The sequence below is a fragment of the Apostichopus japonicus genome, chromosome 3, assembly GCF_037975245.1.
Source record: "Apostichopus japonicus isolate 1M-3 chromosome 3, ASM3797524v1, whole genome shotgun sequence".
NCBI classification, from domain to species: Eukaryota; Metazoa; Echinodermata; class Holothuroidea; order Aspidochirotida; family Stichopodidae; genus Apostichopus; species Apostichopus japonicus.
The window spans coordinates 11,994,797-12,012,744 of NC_092563.1; the positions used below are offsets into that span (position 1 = coordinate 11,994,797).

Genomic DNA, 17,948 nt, shown 5'->3' on the forward strand with positions numbered 1-17,948 from the left:
AAGGGGTTTAAAACCAGCCTTACCCCCCCCCCCCCCTCTCCACAAGTAAGATAAGAATATGCTTAGTGAGAGCATAGACCTATTTATGAGTCCTTTGGAATGTAAAATAAGTTTTCAGCGTAAATGAACATTTCTTCTTACCGTACTTGAAACGATGAGCGGGTTCCCGACCTACTGACGTTTTATACGAATGTAAACAAACAATTCTCTTAGTTGATTTCTTATTTCCTACATGTTTACCTCTCCTCATTTATATCTGGTACGAAATGCACAGCCTAACCCTTGCAAAAGTCTCTAAGCTGCACCCCGTCTACATTCCTGCAAGCAGTCCGTGTCCTAGAAGGTAGGATTAAAACTATTAATTGGAAGAGAAACCAGAATGCTAAAATGCAGTGAGGTTTCGATGACTTCATTGTATTTGACTTCTGCTTGAAGTTAACCAGAAATAGCTGTCACAATATAAATGGCCCAAAACACTATTTTGATGTACAATTACACTGTGGCATGGTAAACACAGGTCAGTCTATACTGGTCAGTCTATGATACTGTACAGTAGCTAGGTGTGAGTTCTACGGCTATGCATTACCTTACTGCTACTTTGAACCGCACCTCCATTAGCGCAACTTCGTACATTTACCCAATTATTTATCGTGTCTTTTAGCTGCAGATTAATGCGCAAAAACTATCGCTATTACTCTACTACACTGCCTAAATCAAGCGATCTATCCTCCAAAAATCCTAGCAGCAACAACAGCAAACTTGTCTCAAAACTCATTAAAGTGTTGTAGCCTATATTTTGCAAATTATGACTGATAACCATTTAGGAGGTGTTTTGCCACCTTGAGTGTATTGGTATTCTGACTGATATCCTTCACGTTGTTGTGTTAACGAACCCAAATTTACCCCACCGTTGCTGGCATAGACTTCCCAAAATTGCCAATAGCGCTAGCCAGGTTTGTTCGAGTTGTCCCATGCATAATCATAAACGTGACGAAAGACGAACGTTACTTGTAAGGCCTAGCTATGCTGAAACTGGTGGAAGAGACTGCATAACTTGATATCAACATATCCAGACACAGCTCGTAAACCCAGTGCCAAACTAAGACCGGTTTACACAATTAATTCACATTGAGTTTGGTCTTAGTCAAAAATCAAACTAGGCGACAGTTAAGTTTCGTAAACGTCGCCTGGTCATTTCCCAACGTAACAATACGTTACTCCAAGTGACCTTTAACCTCCAAAAAAAACAGTAGGTTTCTTGTACTGAGCGTGTCACACCTACATACTAAATATGAGATTCGTCCAAGCTTCCCTTCTTGAGATATCGTGTTTACATGGTTTTCACCATTAGACCGCTGGTGACCCCAAATGACCTTTGACCTTCTCTAAAAACAATACATTTCTTTTACTCAATATGGTACACCTACACACCAAATATGAGATTGGTCTAAGCTTCCCTTCTTGTTAGATATCGTGTTTACAAGCAAGGCGTCACACACACCCACTCATACAACTTTACACTCATTCGTCTGCATGACTGCATAGGTTACGATTATCATGGAACCAAAAAGTCAATGCCGCCTCCATTTTCAACTGCCATGACTTTTCAACCAACCAGCAGCCACTTTTCTCGCAAAGTTAGTTCAATTCCGTTCCCTAATTTGGGGATTTTCGTCGAGCAAACATAGCTATACACATACGCCAAAAAAAAATAACTTAACAGGGTTAGTCGTTTGCTAAATTAAACATGTAAACTATAATGGACACAGTTAGCATCCGTACAGACATCGTTTTTTCCGATTCTATTCCATTTTCATGACATTGTTTCTTCCTTTCTATCTTAGGTTTTCAATACTAATGTATTTATGTGATCATTTAATGGCTATGCAATAGTGTTTCATTTATAAATGAAATAGTATTTAAGAAATATCAAGAACTCTTTTTCTCGTACATTTTCACGTTAGGCTCTCTCGTACACAGTGAACAATGGAAGATAACATTAGGTTCAAATTTTGTCAAACAGTACCCCACAAGTCCATCTCAAACGCATACACACACAAACAGGTTTCTACGGTGTCTTACATATGCCATAATATTATATATATTTAATGATAGCCCACATTGTCATATGTATGCTTTGTTTGTGTTCCATAATTTTGAATTGGTTTTCTACTGTAATGTTTTGTTATTTAGTTGTTGGGGTGTTCTTTTAGTTTTTGGTTGATTTCTGTGTTTCGTTGATGGTGTCTTTCAAGGGGAAACCCTGCATACTGTGAACTCAAAACATCCATTGGGTTATGACGTGACTCAAAATGTAAACTTCAGTGGGAATTAGTTCATTGTTGTATTGTAAAGATTTTATTAATTAAAGCTATTAAATTGAATGTTTGTTGTAGCTGGTTTTTCTTCCTTGTCAGTTAAGTACGTTTAAAACAATATGATCATGTGTTATTTAGGGCGAGGGGCGTGTTAATGGGTAAATTGTCATTTGAGTATCAATGAGTATCAATGAAGTGAAATGAAAGTACCCCCTTCAACCAGTCCGCGTTTTTTTTTTTTTTTTTTTTTTTGGGGGGGGGGGGGGTTCTGCACCAACTTTGTGGTCCTGTTAAAATATATAAACCTAAATAGGTGGAACCAACTTGAAATTCACGGTGGAAGATTGAAAAAACAAAATCACAGAACCCTAGACCTGAAGCATTCCATACTATCAACGAGGGGCCTGAAGCAAAAATAATTATAACAAAAATATGATCACCCTTCCCGAAACCATAAATAAAAGTCATAAATATTGTATACAGTTCAAAATACATTTCACATGGAGAAAAATCAATTCAAGTTAATTAAAAGAAGCAATATTTTGTCACTTTAATGGGTCTACAGACTAGTCCCAATGACATACCACAGAGTGCAACTACTATTACCGTCTTAAATAATAATAATAATAATAATAATAATAATAATAATAATAATAATAATAATAATAATAATAATAATAATAATAATAATAATAATAATAATAATAATAATAATAATAATAATAATAATAATAATAATAATAAAAAAATAAAGCTCCTCTGTCTTTTAAAGCTTTTGAAAATAAATACCAGCTGCGTGCTTTCCCGTTTACAACTTATTGGGGCTTAATAAATGCCATTCCAATTGAATGGAGGAGGTCTGGCTGTTGTAAAGTTAATTTTTCTAATCCATCTTCTGCATTCATTCTTATTCAGCCTCGCAATTCTGTTACCCACTCTATCTCAAAAAATCTCTAGGCCGCCTACCGCCATTCAAAAGTGGCAAAATACTTTTGTCGACATTACCGAGCACGACTGGCGTCGCATTTTTAGTATTCCTTGGAGCACTCTTTCTGAGGCCAAGCTTCAATTCTTTCAGTTTAGATTTCTGCACAGGATTTTAGGTACTAATAGACTTTTGTTTTTGATGGGGAAGTCAGAATCTCCACTGTGCTCCTTTTGCAAAATTAACGAAGAGTCAATCGAGCACCTCTTCTGGGATTGCTACGTGACGGCAAATTTTATCCTTAATGCCGAAATGCGTTTCTTAAATAAACAATTCTTTTTCTCCAAACAAGATATCTTTTTTGGTTTTGGCAACGTTTACTGTCACCCTTACAACTTCTTAATTATCCACCTGAAGTATTATATTTTTGTATGCAAGACAAGCAACACCGAGCCAAATATCGATGATTTCTTTTATAAATTTAAATTTGCTTTGAGCGTCGAAAGCTTAGAAATGCCTTTTCATATTGTCCAAACCTGTTTACGTAGAAGTCTCTTATTTAGCTGTGTGTAGTGCAAATGGTTTCTTTTGCTGTCTACTTACATTAACTGATACTTACTGCAGTTGCTTGAATATGTAACAGACCATACCATTGTTGTTTATGCAATGTATAATTTTTTTGTGTACCATGTTAAGTGATCGTGAATACATATGGAGGGGGAAAAAAAAAAAATAATAATAATAATAATAATAATAATAATAATAAAAATAATAATAATAATAATAACAACAATAATAATAATAATAATAATAATAATAATAATAATATTAATATTAATAATTATAATAATAAAAATCATAATAATAATAATCATCATCATCATCATCATCATCATCATCATCATCATCATCATCATCATCATCATCATCATCATCATCATCATCATCATCATCATCATCATCATCATCATCATCATCATCATCATCATCATCATCATCATCATCATCATCATCATCATCATCATCATCATCATCATCATCATCATCATCATCATCATCATCATCATCATCATCATCATCATCATCATAATAATAATAATAATAATAATAATAATAATAATAATAATAACAATAATATTAATAATAATAACAATAATAATAATACGAACAAAATGATCAATCGGGCCCCATTTTTGGTTTCGATGAAATCGTAACCTTTGTAGTCATGCAGGCTGATGATTGTATGTGTGGGTGCGTGTGTGCGTGTATAGGTATGGGTGTGTGTGCGTGGATTCTTCTCATAATTGGTGTGTGGATGCATCACATTGAGTACAAGACCCCTATTGTTGGAGGGTGTTGGTGGAGGTGTGTATTGCCACATTCAGTAGACTGACCTGTGTTTAACATGCCATAGCGTAAATGTATCAAAATGGTGGTTCGGACCATTTCTATTGTAACAGCTAGTTCTGGTTACTGATGAGTCATCGAAACCTCAATGCATTTAACATTCTGGTTGTTACTGTAATTGAGTGTACTATAAGCGAAACATATTTGTGTCACCCATATCAGAAATAGGGAAAAACAGTTCCACGAAATGAACAGACAAGTCATAAGAATACCAATGCGTATATGCGCAAGTTGGTTTCTTCGTTAAGGGTAAACGAACGCGCTGAAACAAATCATATAGTCAAAAGCGTACATCTGCAGACGCACGCGTGTACTGCTTGTGTGTAGGAAGTATATAGGAGTCATCAATCTAGCGCCTTCGACGCTATACATCATCATTGGATGGAACGTTGTAGCATTTATCAGAGAAAGGGTACAACGCCGAAAATAAGAATTCTCTGTGAACAATGCTCATGAAATGCGTATCACTATTGCGTGCGCTTCGAACAAGGGCTTCTTGACTGAAAGAGCAACGCTTCCAATCCCTATCGAGATGCAAACGCGCGTGGTTAATATTATTATTTATATATTCTTGATCAAAATAGATTCACACAATTTAAATGCGCTAAACATGAACTTATCTGTTATAATGTTCACTTTGATAAGTACAGAACGGACACTTAGGGGCCGATCTTACTGTAATAATATTGAACGCTTCTCTTCGGATATCAAATCATGTCTTATCTTGAAGATTTATTAGAATGGACATTTCCCGGTGCGCCAATGGATCAGTATTACGTAATAATTAAATGCAGTCAACTCTTCACTGGAGTGACCCATTGTTTCACCATAATGGAAGTTAACCATGGACCATGTTTACATCTAGTGATGTCAACATTACCTTACATTGCGAACCAAGCGATTTGTTTATCGAGAAACTACTTTCATCTTTTACGAGATTCCTTCATCTTCTTGGATAATATTGGTAAGTTGGACACCCTCTTTCTTAGAAGTTTCATTTCGAATTTGAAGACAATAGTTATCGTCTTGTATAAAGTTTAGATGTAGAATAAAAAGGGAAATATTTACCTCCGTTAATGGAACTTGGCATCCGGTTTATTAAAAGGGTTAGTTGCAGGGATGTACGTTATCTTATATGAGGGCCAAGAAGAAAATATGTGAGCATTAAATCATCTCATATGTGTAACTTAATGTAAGCTTTCGTCTGTCATATTAGAAAAAATGAAGTAACATCACATTTTTGCTAACACCCGATCATAATCATAATGCTCAGGTACTCACATATTCCCTGTTTATCGCTTCCAGTTTATCATGGGAAGAAAACTTTTCAGAAGAAGACAAGTGAAGAACAAGCAGAAACGCCAACGAGGAAGGTACGTGATAACTTCTTATATTATGTCAGTGATTTTGTCAGTAATTCGATCGTTGATAATGACGTAATCATATCAAATCTTGAAAGGAGCAGGGGAGGAGGTAGAAGGGAACCTCGAATTATGAAAATCCCCTAATCTACCAATAGGACTAGGACTTCGATAAATTAGAATTACAAGTAAAAGAATGATCTTCAACGACCCTCTGCTTCCCTCATGAGCTCTGTAGGCTGAGATATACAAATCACAAAATTACACTCTTCAAAAATTACACTTTTGTTTGCGAAATTGTTACTTTGACCTATAAGCCTATCCTATACGTATGATCACAGAATTGTATATGTATATTCTGTAGTAAATTGTACAATTCATTATTTTAGTAGATCATGATGAAATTGCACTTTAAACAGCTTAACCTGATTGTGAATCACTCAGAGGACTTTTAACCATCCCTTTTCCAAAGTAATACAAATTTAAGTTTTAGTTTAAAGTTACGATACTTTTCAAACTTATTTCAAACTGAGGAAAACAATATATTTTTAAGATCTAACAATTTACCCATATTTAACATCCACAGACGTTCACCTTTGAACAAGATCTTTTGGTGGTTCGCTTGTTTGAAGTCTTTAGAGCAAGATGTTACCTCCACTGATGTATCCCATAATGCATCTACCATTGACTCATACACGTCATCTGGAGGTTACTGCTCTGTCAGTGATAGTGAAATTATCCACGCTGATCATCCAAGTGACGTCACTATCTCCATTGACGATCCCTGCACGGGATCCCATCTAAGGTATGTGATAGTCGTATGTATATGTTAAATCTCAAGGGAGCTTTTTTGTCCAAAGGATGAAACATTTGCAAGCACATACGTAACCTACCTCCTCACGCACCCACCCCCCCCCGCCCCACCACCACTCCCACATCACATCCATCCCTCCTATAACTAGAAATGGCGTCATTACCTTTTCTTTCCTTTATTATCTTTCGAAACATTAGAGGTACATCCAATATAAAGTATAAGATTGATATTGATAACCACTGATGATCAAAAAAAAAGACACAACGTTGACATAACAAACATGTTTAATTAACAAAATACATTGATTTAGAACTATTATAGGCTAGGTTTGAATAAACGCTAATATAATGAAGATGTGTATTGGTTCATTGTACTGAAGAATCGTTGTTGTTACGACGATATCACTATCTTTGTACACCCATATGTCGTTTCATAACAATTTGAGTTGTAGGGGTAAAAGAGAGGGACAGGAGTGATGGGGAAGCGGCAATTTTCAGCAGAATATGAAAGGGTAACCCGTCTGTTGGTTACTTTTGGTAACGTCATGGTACGAGCACGAAAACTGTTGTCACTTTGACCGCTTCAACCAAGTCAATGAAGAAGTCGTTCTGTATATGTCAAGTACGCCCGGGAAACATATCTTTCAAATAGCTATACAATGAGAATTGTTTATTACTCCTCAGCTCACAAGACAATAAATCCAGTGATGAGCTTCACGTCTCCTCTGTCTGTGAGAGGATGGGACTTTCTAATGTTCCCTACATCCCTCCAGGAGATCTGGAAGAGGTTGAGGATGAGTGGGGTATGCCCATCTTTCTGGGAGGAGGTGGTAATGGGGCTGTACAACTGATGAGGATCAAATCAACTCAAGTACTTTGTGCAGTCAAGACTCAGTACAAACATCTGAATGAAGAAACTGCCAGTCAGGTAAATAAACCATATAACTCATTTGCATTTCAATTAAATTTGTAGTTATGATATACGTAAATTGACATTAAAGCAGCTGTGATTTCATTACATTTTATTATCATTATTAGCTTGATTATTTTTGCTAGTTTATGATTTTCCAGAATTTCAGTTACAAACCTGTTATAATTGCTTCAAGAATTTGAAAGAAACTTGTTTTTGTTTATCTTTTCCCCGGAAAACATGTTGTGGCTTTCACACTTGTATGGTATTATTTTCCTCTCTTTTTCAGAACTTTGTAAGAGAGGTGAGAGTTTTGACAGCATTACAAGGCTTGGAGTGCATTCCAACATTTTTCGGCGTCACTTTGCCCCCAGATGATGGACCTTTCCCCGCCATTGTGCAAGAGTTCGTCACAAACGGTCAATCGTACACTGCAACGTCACTCTATGATGCCACAGAAAAGCATCTTATCACCAAAGATAAATCTTTACAGGTGGCGATGGATATCTGTTTGGCTCTGAGGGATATGCACGCCAGAAATTGGTTGCATTGTGACATCAAATCGGACAACATTCTGTTGCAGACATCAAGTGTCGTAGACGACACCGAGGACCTCTGGGATGACGTCGATAGCGTTGCATCATGGGAACCAACTCAGGACATATATCCTACCGAGTCAAATCCAAACTTCAAAATTAAATTGATTGATTTTGGTTTGACATTAAACATGAATGATGAAGGACAATATTTACAATTCACCGACGAAAGACAAGCCGAGGTGATGAAGAACTCCATTCATGTTGCACCGGAAGTAATCACAGGTCAAAGGCCATTCAGCAAAGCTTCTGATGTATTTTCCATTGGCCGCGTCCTGAAAGACTTGAGGGTCGTCGGAGACGACTTTCTGATGCGTCTTGGAGATCAATGTATGAAACCTAATCCAGATGAAAGACCAAAACTGGATGACGTCATAGACATTATAAATGTCAGGACACAGAGTGTGAAGATACCGACATGTTACAATCATGGACCCTAATCATTTGAATCATGGTGCTTAAGTGAAAGCCGAAAATCATGAGAAAACATCTTTTAAGACATATTTTAATTACTATCACTGATGATTATCATGTGATTTTTATTTTTATAGTAAAGTGTTCTTTTATATTTTCGCATATTGCGCGAAAATAAACCTTATTATATTTTGACACGTGCAATAATAAATTTAAGTTAAGATTAAAAAATTATACATCGTTTCGTTATGTGTATTTTTGCTCTAATTGAATTTATGTATATATCTTTACCATCTACTTTGGGAAGAAGCACACAAATTATACCCTATAAGACCATTCACGATGAATTAGCTTACCTACACTTGATGACGTCATTGGTAATATGTTAGCACTCATATCAACCAGGTATACCATTACGGGTTGTACAGATCAGACTCAGGTATAAGGATCATTGGTTTCAGTGAAATTGAAAATATTCAATAAGTGGTATTGTTCATAACAGTAACATTGGAGAAGGCCAAGTAAAATACAGTGAAAAGATAAAACGTTCACGCACATTCACCCCGTACTTACCCAAACATACAAACGCACGACGCATAAAAACGCCAAGTTGATTGCTGCGGTTGTATGCCTGCTAACGGCAAGTAACACAAAAATAACTTTCTACTGGTACCCAGCATCTGCTATAACGCCATTGTATCAATCTACAGGCGCGTAAACAGGCGCGGATCAAAGGGTGTATGGAGATTTTCATCCCCCCCCCCCCTCCTTCCTCCCTTCTTTTCAACCCAACACCAAACTATTAAAAGTAGTTATAAACACAACCTTGGGTGTGTAGAGCTTATTAAAGACCTATAATTTTTAGCCTAAAAGTGCTTCAGAATGAATCATTTCACGTCTTCAGTTATATTTTTCTGTGGGGAATGACCAAAGGACCAAAATAACCCCTCCCCCTCCTCCACCCCTACAATGTGAAGTGGCTTCAACAACCCCACGATCACACCTCCTCCTTTTAACATTCTGGATTGAACAAATTAATTATATTTGTGAATTCGTTAAATATCATTACAGCGTGTTCAAACTACAGTTTCGAATCAATCATTGATGAAATGTTTGAAATTAATTATCTTTAAATGTAGACTATTTCTATAAATAAAGATATATAATAGTAAACATTTCATTCGGGTTTGAGTTGTTACGGTTGTTTGTTTGCGCTGTAGCCGAATTCAACGCAATCATAATTATAATTAATTTTTTTCAATCGAAATTTAGGCGAAGATAGAAGTTATGTCACCGATATCAAACATTAATAGAGTGATGGTGGACACATTGCTCTCTTTCGTGATGTGTATCGCACTACCTAATTATTTCTATTAGTAAAGATATTAATTGAAAGCAATTCATTGGTGAGATGAATTGTATTTTACATTTTATATACAAATAACTTTTGAAAACTACTGCACTTCACCATTGCTTATTGTCGGCTAGAAAACAGATGGCGCTCTTTGCTTTTCTCGTTATTGTCTGCCCTTGTTGTCCGCTCTAATTGTCCGCTCTTAATGTCCGCTACCTTCAAACAGGTCAGTGTTTAACCTGCGTGTTAACTCAAGTGATGTAAACGTACAGAGATAGTATAGCTAGCTTCAAACCTGAAAAGATGGCGCTCACCGTGACAAAAAAAGCTTTCTGTAAATGCCTCCTTCATGTTTCAAAATACCCGTATAGTGCGGTAAATGGGGTGTTTTTGGCTGATAAAAAGAAATTCAAAGACTCGAAAGATTTAACCGTTGTGGACGCTGTTCCGTTATTCCATCAATGTGTTGGATTGGCAGCAATGCTGGAAATTGCTCTTATGCAGGTAGGCCTAGGCCTAACTTACAGTAGGCTATTGTACGACTAGCCTAGGCCTACAGTAGGTCTGTTGAAGTTGAAGTTGTCATAATGATAGGCCTAGGCTAACTTTTTAAGCATATGGTCCAAACAATACTGCAGTAACCTACTGTAGCGTATGTCAAACAAAGCATTTGAAAGCATGAATGGATTACACAAAGAACTTCAACGGGAGCGTTAACTCCTTACCTTTCGAATTTCATAAATTCTTTCATAGGCCAAGGCCTATCTTGCTTTTACAATGTGTTATTGTTAACCTGCACAACCTCATCCTACACTACGGTACTGTACATACAGTAGCTACTGTATGGAAGGGAAACTACCCACATGAACAGAAAGGGATATAGCTACTGTATGGAAGGGAAACTACCCACATGCACAGAAAGGGCTGTAGCTACAGTAGGCCAAACATGAACTGTCATAAAGGCGCCACTTCAACATGTTAATATCCTTATAAAATACATATCCTTTGTTTCTTTGTTAATATTGGCACAGAATACTTTGATATATCCTTTTAATAGGGAAAAATCAAGCCAAAAGTTCTTTAAACTTCAAAGAACTTAACATTAAAGGTGGTTAAGGATTGCCCTGTCTACTTTTTATTTATTAATATAATCTTTGGCTCTTGCTCGTTTTCCTGCTTCTTTCCACTTTCGCTCTTTTATTAATGGACTCTTGTCCGGTAATTGTTTCACTGACCCTTTCTATGATCTTACAGATTAGCAACTTTAATGATCTTTTCAGTGATTGCGATGATACATCCTGTAAAGAATACCTTGATAAAGTTGAAAATGAAAATTATGTATCAAGCAATGTTTCAAGCAAATATATATTACATTGAGACTGAATTTAATGATGCAGTATCTTTTCAGTGATTGTTATGATTCATCCTTTAAAGAATACCTTGATAAAGTTGAAAATGAAAATTATGTATCCAGCAATGTTTCAAGCAAATAGTATATTATATTATATTGAGACTGAATTTAATGATGCAGTTAGAGGCAAACATTCTCATATTTCAATCTTTCACCTTAATACAAGAAGCCTTCAAAAGAATTACCCAAATCTTGTTGCTAACCTTGATTCTATTGTAAACATTTAAGTGTGACGTAATACTGTTATCTGAAATAGGACAAAGTGACATACAGTAAGCTATTTGAGTAATATACTTAGAGGTTGTGACCTTGAATTTGTACCATCATCTTTAAGATGTGGTTGAGTTGTTATCTTCTACAAAACCATTTTCAATAGCAATATGTTAAGAAACAGGCTTTGAACATGAATTGCTCTTGCACTGTACACAATGCCACTTTACACAATGCCAAGTTGAAGATACTGTATATGGATAGGTCTTAGCATTAGTAACTTCTGTGTTGTGTCTCTGCATGTTATCATCACCCATGGGGTAATATAAAGCATTTTTTTGAATCACTGGAAGATTCTTTGAACTGCTCTTCTATCCCAAGCATGTGTATTATTGGAGGTGATTTCAATATCAATTTACTGTATTAAATGTAGAAACCAACACAATTTGTGAGGAGTATACAAAATTAATGTTGTGAAAATTTCATTCCTGCAATTACTTTACCAACAAAAATCACCCCTCTAGAGCAACTCTTTTTGACAATATATTTTTCAGACTCCCAAATAAGCTGCTATCATATGACTGACCTCAAAATGAATTGCAAACACTGTCCTTTCCTTCAATACAAATGAAACAAGTAGGCCTGTAGTGTACAGTATATGGATGTGAATCATATTAGTATTACCTACTGTATGCATTCTTAGTAGATGCCAATGCCTTATCCAGGTTAGCCTATTGTTAATACTGTAGTTAATATACCTACAGTATGTACTGGGTAGATAGAAAGTCACTATGTAATTAATCCTAAGAAAGCTAAGCCTATGTAATCCTAAGTAATACTAAGTACATATTGTATTCTATCTGTACACTAAGGAATGTCATCTGTCTCTGTGACAGATGGGAAGACGATGTGCAGTTGTGTATTCACAGAGTTGTCTCTACATTAATGTACAGGCCTAGCTTCACAAATTAACATCATTGTTTGACATTCCTATTGTGAAAGTCTCATTCAATAACTTACCCTGTACGTGCATAAATGTCAAGTTGTACTTGCTGTTTCTATATGGCAGAATTATGAAAACATGATTCATAATTGGTTCTGTGCCTTAATAGGGTACCTCAACCTACCAAAAAATAATCGTAGTGCTTCTAATCTAAGACTAAAAGAAACAAATATTATTTCATTATAATTGTAATAGGTATATGTTTATAATCTCATTTTCATCTGATTAGTGATGAACCATTCTTTTTGTCTTCCATTCATTAGATTGACTCTTACTGTGAAGCCAATGGTTTAATACTCGCTGGATACTACCATGCAAATGAACACCTAGAAGATAATGTGTAAGTTTTTCTTGTATTTGTGGTCAGTGGAGAACTACTGTAATAATTACAGGCATTGTCAATGGTTAAATATATGAAAGTTTAGCCTTTCAAATTGCCCTTTCAATTAGTTTATTTCAATGGAAAGATTGTAATTGTTGATCTGTTTTGAGGTTACTTCAGTGACATACAAATTTAATCATTACAAGAATTCAGTGTTAGAGGGTTTTGTCATGTTGGAAACACTGAACATGTTGATGCTGCTCAATTGGTAGGATGTTTTGACTAATTAAACTATTTCTGTTTGATCCAGTGTTTGAAAATGGAAGTTGGGTAAACAGTGTCAGTGTCAGTGACGTAACTTTCTACTCTCTACAGTAGTAGTTTAACTACCAGCATGCCAACTACTGTAACATCGGTTTTATTTTCTCCATTTTAGTCCTTCACTTATTGCTACAAAAATAGCCGACAAACTTCATGACAACTTCAGTGACTCTTGCCTATTCGTGGTGAGTTGAATTTACAAATTCATTTTTAACTTTCATTTAATGTGCTGTAGCTCTTAGGGTTAGTTTCATTAAACCCTACAGGTTCAACCGGCTCATCGTATTTCCACATTCAGAATATCATGAACTACAGACCTGTGACCACCCACAGTGTAGAGCTTACTGTACAGTTCATCAACTTAATGTACACTAGTAATAGTCTTAAGATGTATCAGATGATTGTATTAATCAGTCTCTTTCATCATTGCTGAAGTTCTCTCAAGTTAACTTTCATAATAATGCTTGTTCTAAACACAAATATAACCATTAACGTACAGTATACTGTAAGCACATGTGAAGTCATATTATGTACTCGCTTGTGTGACCTTTGTTTTGCTTCTCAGATAAACAATGAAAAAATTGATGGCAAGTGTGGGAAAGATGCTCTTGTACTGTATCAAAGCACTGATGGAAAATGGAAACCAAGCAGCACAGGGTAATTTAATAAGTTGTGATGTCCTCATTTATCATTAACAAGCTGATATATCGTAGAGTTTATACAAAACCTCATTCCAATACTGACCAGGTTCTCACCAAGACTTTAATATGGGTCCCATTGGCCACAACACAAAGAAGATAAATATTAGGATTACATACTCCTGCATTTTAGTTAGTGATATTTATAATAAAATGAGATAGAACTGCTATAGACTTATAGATATAAAATACTGAACACTGAAATGAAGGCTTTGTATTCTTAAAGAAAAGCACAAATTTGCCTACAGGCCAAAAGGGACTGTAAAACTCTATCTTTATTGACACCACATTTGTGGTGCAACTTATTTGGTTAAAGCCCTGGTTCTCTCATGTCAAACCTATGAAGCTTTGTAGGGTATCAGTATTTCTTATTTCCCTCCCACCCACCCACCATTATAAGTAAATGAAAGCAATGTTTTTTCAGTTTTTTTGTATGTGACAGCAGTATTGGACAGGTCTCTTTGTACAATAACAAGGCTTTTTATATTGCATCTAGCCTTATGTTGTGACCAAAAAAAACAAAAAACAAAGACAACAAAATTAACAACAACAACAACAGTATATTTGGGCTCATTTATTTAAAAATGAAGCTGTTATATTCACATATAGTGAAGTTGTTATATTTCAAGCATTACCAGCTACTTTAACTTGCAACAAATTAATTGATATCTGTAAAATAAATAATTAATGCAATTTAGTTGTGGAAAGGTATTAACTGCACTGCACAGCCTGTTACGATGCCGATATAACATACAACTTGTTTTTTCTTTTTCAGGTTTAAGCTGGACGTAGGCACAAGTGAGGCTTGTGCAGAGCTCCTTGAATCAAGAGCTGAAGCAGATCTGATTGATTTTGATAGCCATTTAGATGACATCACAAAGGAATGGCAAAATAGAACTCTCAGCGAACTGATAGATTCTCGTTCTTAGTAACTCATTTGCATCGGAAACCAATTCTATGGACATAAAGATCTCATGGTAGATACACCTTGGTAAATTTCCACTGACACACAATCTATTGTGTGAAACTCAATTCTGTGCTGTAACTGCACAATATATTGTATTTCTACACAAGTCAAGTGTGTGCAGTGGTACAGTGAGGACTGCATGCAAATGGATGGTGATTGTTAGTACTGCACATTCAGGTTCTAGTACTGTACATGTAAGTCAATAGGCATACCATCTCTACCAGGTCTGAGACTATATGTAACTCATTGTCCATATTCAATGCAGATTTTCAGGTCAGAAGCAACTGATCTGAGTATGTGTGACATGAAGGGAACATAAATTAAAATGATAAATATCTTTGTGTTGATTGGGTAGAGGTACTGATTCATGAATTTTGGTTATACTCAAGCATGATAAACCTGTGATTGGTTCCTGTTATAGCTACTGGCATAGCTGTTATATATAGCTGTTATAGCTACTCTTAGCTACTGTGCAGTTGGTATTAACAGGTTTGGAGTCAGTTTTTAGTGAATACAATGTGAACTTGGAGACTTATACCTGATGCTCAAGTGAGGAACTTGAAATTTAAACATTCATCAGCTGGCTAAGTGATGCTTTCATAGGATGTTTGCATGCAAAGATTTCTTGTAGGATGAGGTTTAATGGAAGTATCATTATCAGGGTATGTGACACATAACAAGTGTTACGGTAGTGGGGGATATTTTTTAAGTTACAGAATCTCAAGATATTTTTATGGTTGGTTTATAAATGTTTATCATGAATGGCTTTGCTATTTTTTTTCTGGCAACTATTGGTAACCCTTTTTCCTGGGGGAGGGCTGCATCATGAGGGAAGGTATGTATAGAATATTGGGATTTTGTAGTTTGACATATGTGACCAGCTCCTAGATATAATTGTTCATAATTCCTATAGTACTGGCAATAATGTTGTGATGCAATTACAGCAAAAAGTGGTCATATAATTTACAATTATTTCACTGAAGAGTTCAGTTGAAAAAGGAGATGTTGAATGCAGTGATGTTGATGAGTTATAGAACATCAGACGTTTTGTTTATTAAGACAAACTTTAATTAAGACAAACCATCTGTGAAATGTTTGTTGGTAGTGAAAACTGCAGGTCATATAATGTATATTTTGCAAATTGACAGTTGATAATTAAAACTGCATTTTGGGTTAAATTGTTACAATCTGGTTGTAGCATACTGTACTTGAACATTAAGAGAAGGTAAGTCTCCTAGTGAAAGATATTTGGTTACTTAAGTATACCAAAACTACAACAGGAATAATCAATTCTGTTAACCTGAAATGATAAAATAAAGCATAACTTAAAATTTGTGGGACACAAAATTTCCTACTGTGGATAATATAGTTCATAACTTGCTTTAAGAATAGTAAAATGATTGTAACCAGATTGATCTGTTTCCCATTGATGGTTACCTAATTATGTGTCAACATTACAAGTTGTGGTAAAAAATAACAGAAAGTTACATCTCAGAGCAACTTGCAGCTTTCATTTACATCTTTGTACACTTTTGAAGAGTTTTTTTTTCTCAATTGGTCAAATCTCTGTAAAAGATGTTTACATGCAAGAAGATTTTCTTTCTACTGCAATGTAAGTTTCTAACTTGGACAAAGAATTGAGTTATGAAATAACTTGTTTTATCCCTCGTGGACTCATAAGCCTGAAAATTAAGAACGCTCATCATTATTCTTCGATAACATTACTATACATGAAATGGTAATCCAGTCAAAAACGTGTTATTCATAACATATTACTGCAACTTCAGAGTTGAACTGTATTGGTTGGGTGGAACGATTGTGCATGGATGCAGTCCATGCATCTTACAGTACTCCTGGGTGAAGAATTTGTTTTGCATTCAACTTTTGATGATGCCGTTATATGTATGAACACTATCAGCAATGGATGTGTATATTTATGTTTATGGTAACGATGTATGACTTTCTTGTATTGTTGATATCAATTCAAAGCTTCGCGGATATGAAATGTTAACGTTGACCTAAATATTCCCCTGTTTAAGATTGGTAAGTTTGTGATAAAGTTAACTCAGAAATGAAACAGTGAAATAGCTTGCCATATGATAAAAAAAAAATGATATAATATATTACTGCACCTACTGTACTGACTCACAGAATAATTAACCCATCATTACACCTCATATTTTTCCTGATTCGTAAATGAATGGGAAATTGTTACACAAACCCTTTTATTAGAGTTAATTCCACATATATCTTCATATTCTAGAAAATCATTGATGATGATTAAAGAAACCAAACATAATTGTTGTGTTCTGTCTTATTTATTGTTATTTGTAACCCTCTCCCATATCTGGGTCTAATTTCAAACCCTTCAGTACTCGTGCCTTCGTTCCTTGATGGACGGCTTTGATGGACGTCTAATTTGCTTCTCAAAGTTGGTAGGGGCAACCGAGGGGAAGCAGTAACTGACATTGAGTCTGGGTACCATTCTTAGGGATGAGTCAGGCTAAGCACATGTCGGCAAAAATGTGATACTGTTCATGTTTATTGAAAACAATGTTTAGGCCATTGACTATTGGAGGTGTGTCTTTAAGGGGGGGGGGGGGGTACCATATTCCATCTAGTCAGATTGACGACTGGAAAATCTTGCAATTTTTGAGAAATCATGACCTTGGAGGAGAATAATTGTCAGGTATATTTAAATCTCATTGGGGTGCTAATACATCTGGCTGTCGAGGTAGACTCGTGCCATCGCCTGCTTTGTCCCCGCATGGAAAGTAATTTTTATTTTGTCTGTGTAAACGTGGTAAATATGATTAAATATATTAAAGGTCAATTTTGACTGAAATTTTCAATTTTTAGGTCATTCACAATCACAGGAATATATGAATAGGCCTAGATAAACTAGAGTGCGACAGTCG

General features: G+C 35.5%; 2 protein-coding genes across 2 annotated transcripts; both read left to right on the forward strand.

Moving 5' to 3' along the window:
- The first annotated feature begins 4,994 nt into the window (after positions 1–4,994).
- LOC139958432 (aurora kinase-like) lies at positions 4,995–8,978 on the forward strand. The gene is made up of 5 exons (XM_071955513.1): positions 4,995–5,614; positions 5,956–6,023; positions 6,598–6,816; positions 7,509–7,752; positions 8,024–8,978. Exons 2-5 carry the CDS (start codon positions 5,962–5,964, stop codon positions 8,768–8,770), a joined length of 1,272 nt encoding a protein of 423 aa, XP_071811614.1. The 5' UTR covers positions 4,995–5,614; positions 5,956–5,961; the 3' UTR covers positions 8,771–8,978.
- A 1,367-nt stretch (positions 8,979–10,345) lies between these two features.
- On the forward strand, positions 10,346–17,329 carry LOC139963275 (ER membrane protein complex subunit 8-like). Its single transcript, XM_071963935.1, has 5 exons — positions 10,346–10,602; positions 12,986–13,062; positions 13,481–13,550; positions 13,931–14,022; positions 14,839–17,329. The coding sequence occupies exons 1-5, from the start codon at positions 10,402–10,404 to the stop codon at positions 14,990–14,992; spliced, it is 594 nt and encodes a 197-aa protein (XP_071820036.1). The 5' UTR covers positions 10,346–10,401; the 3' UTR covers positions 14,993–17,329.
- The last annotated feature ends 619 nt before the right edge of the window (positions 17,330–17,948 follow it).

Excerpts from the sequence above, each read along its gene's own strand:
- LOC139963275 (XM_071963935.1), top strand. The coding sequence starts at position 10,402 with ATGGCGCTCACCGTGACAAAAAAAGCTTTCTGTAAATGCCTCCTTCAT. Across the intron at positions 13,063-13,480 it reads GAACACCTAGAAGATAATGT|TCCTTCACTTATTGCTACAA; the intron begins GTAAGTTTTTCT and ends TCTCCATTTTAG. Across the intron at positions 14,023-14,838 it reads TGGAAACCAAGCAGCACAGG|GTTTAAGCTGGACGTAGGCA; the intron begins GTAATTTAATAA and ends TTTCTTTTTCAG.
- LOC139958432 (XM_071955513.1), top strand. The coding sequence starts at position 5,962 with ATGGGAAGAAAACTTTTCAGAAGAAGACAAGTGAAGAACAAGCAGAAA. Across the intron at positions 6,024-6,597 it reads CAGAAACGCCAACGAGGAAG|ACGTTCACCTTTGAACAAGA; the intron begins GTACGTGATAAC and ends TAACATCCACAG. Across the intron at positions 7,753-8,023 it reads ATGAAGAAACTGCCAGTCAG|AACTTTGTAAGAGAGGTGAG; the intron begins GTAAATAAACCA and ends TCTCTTTTTCAG.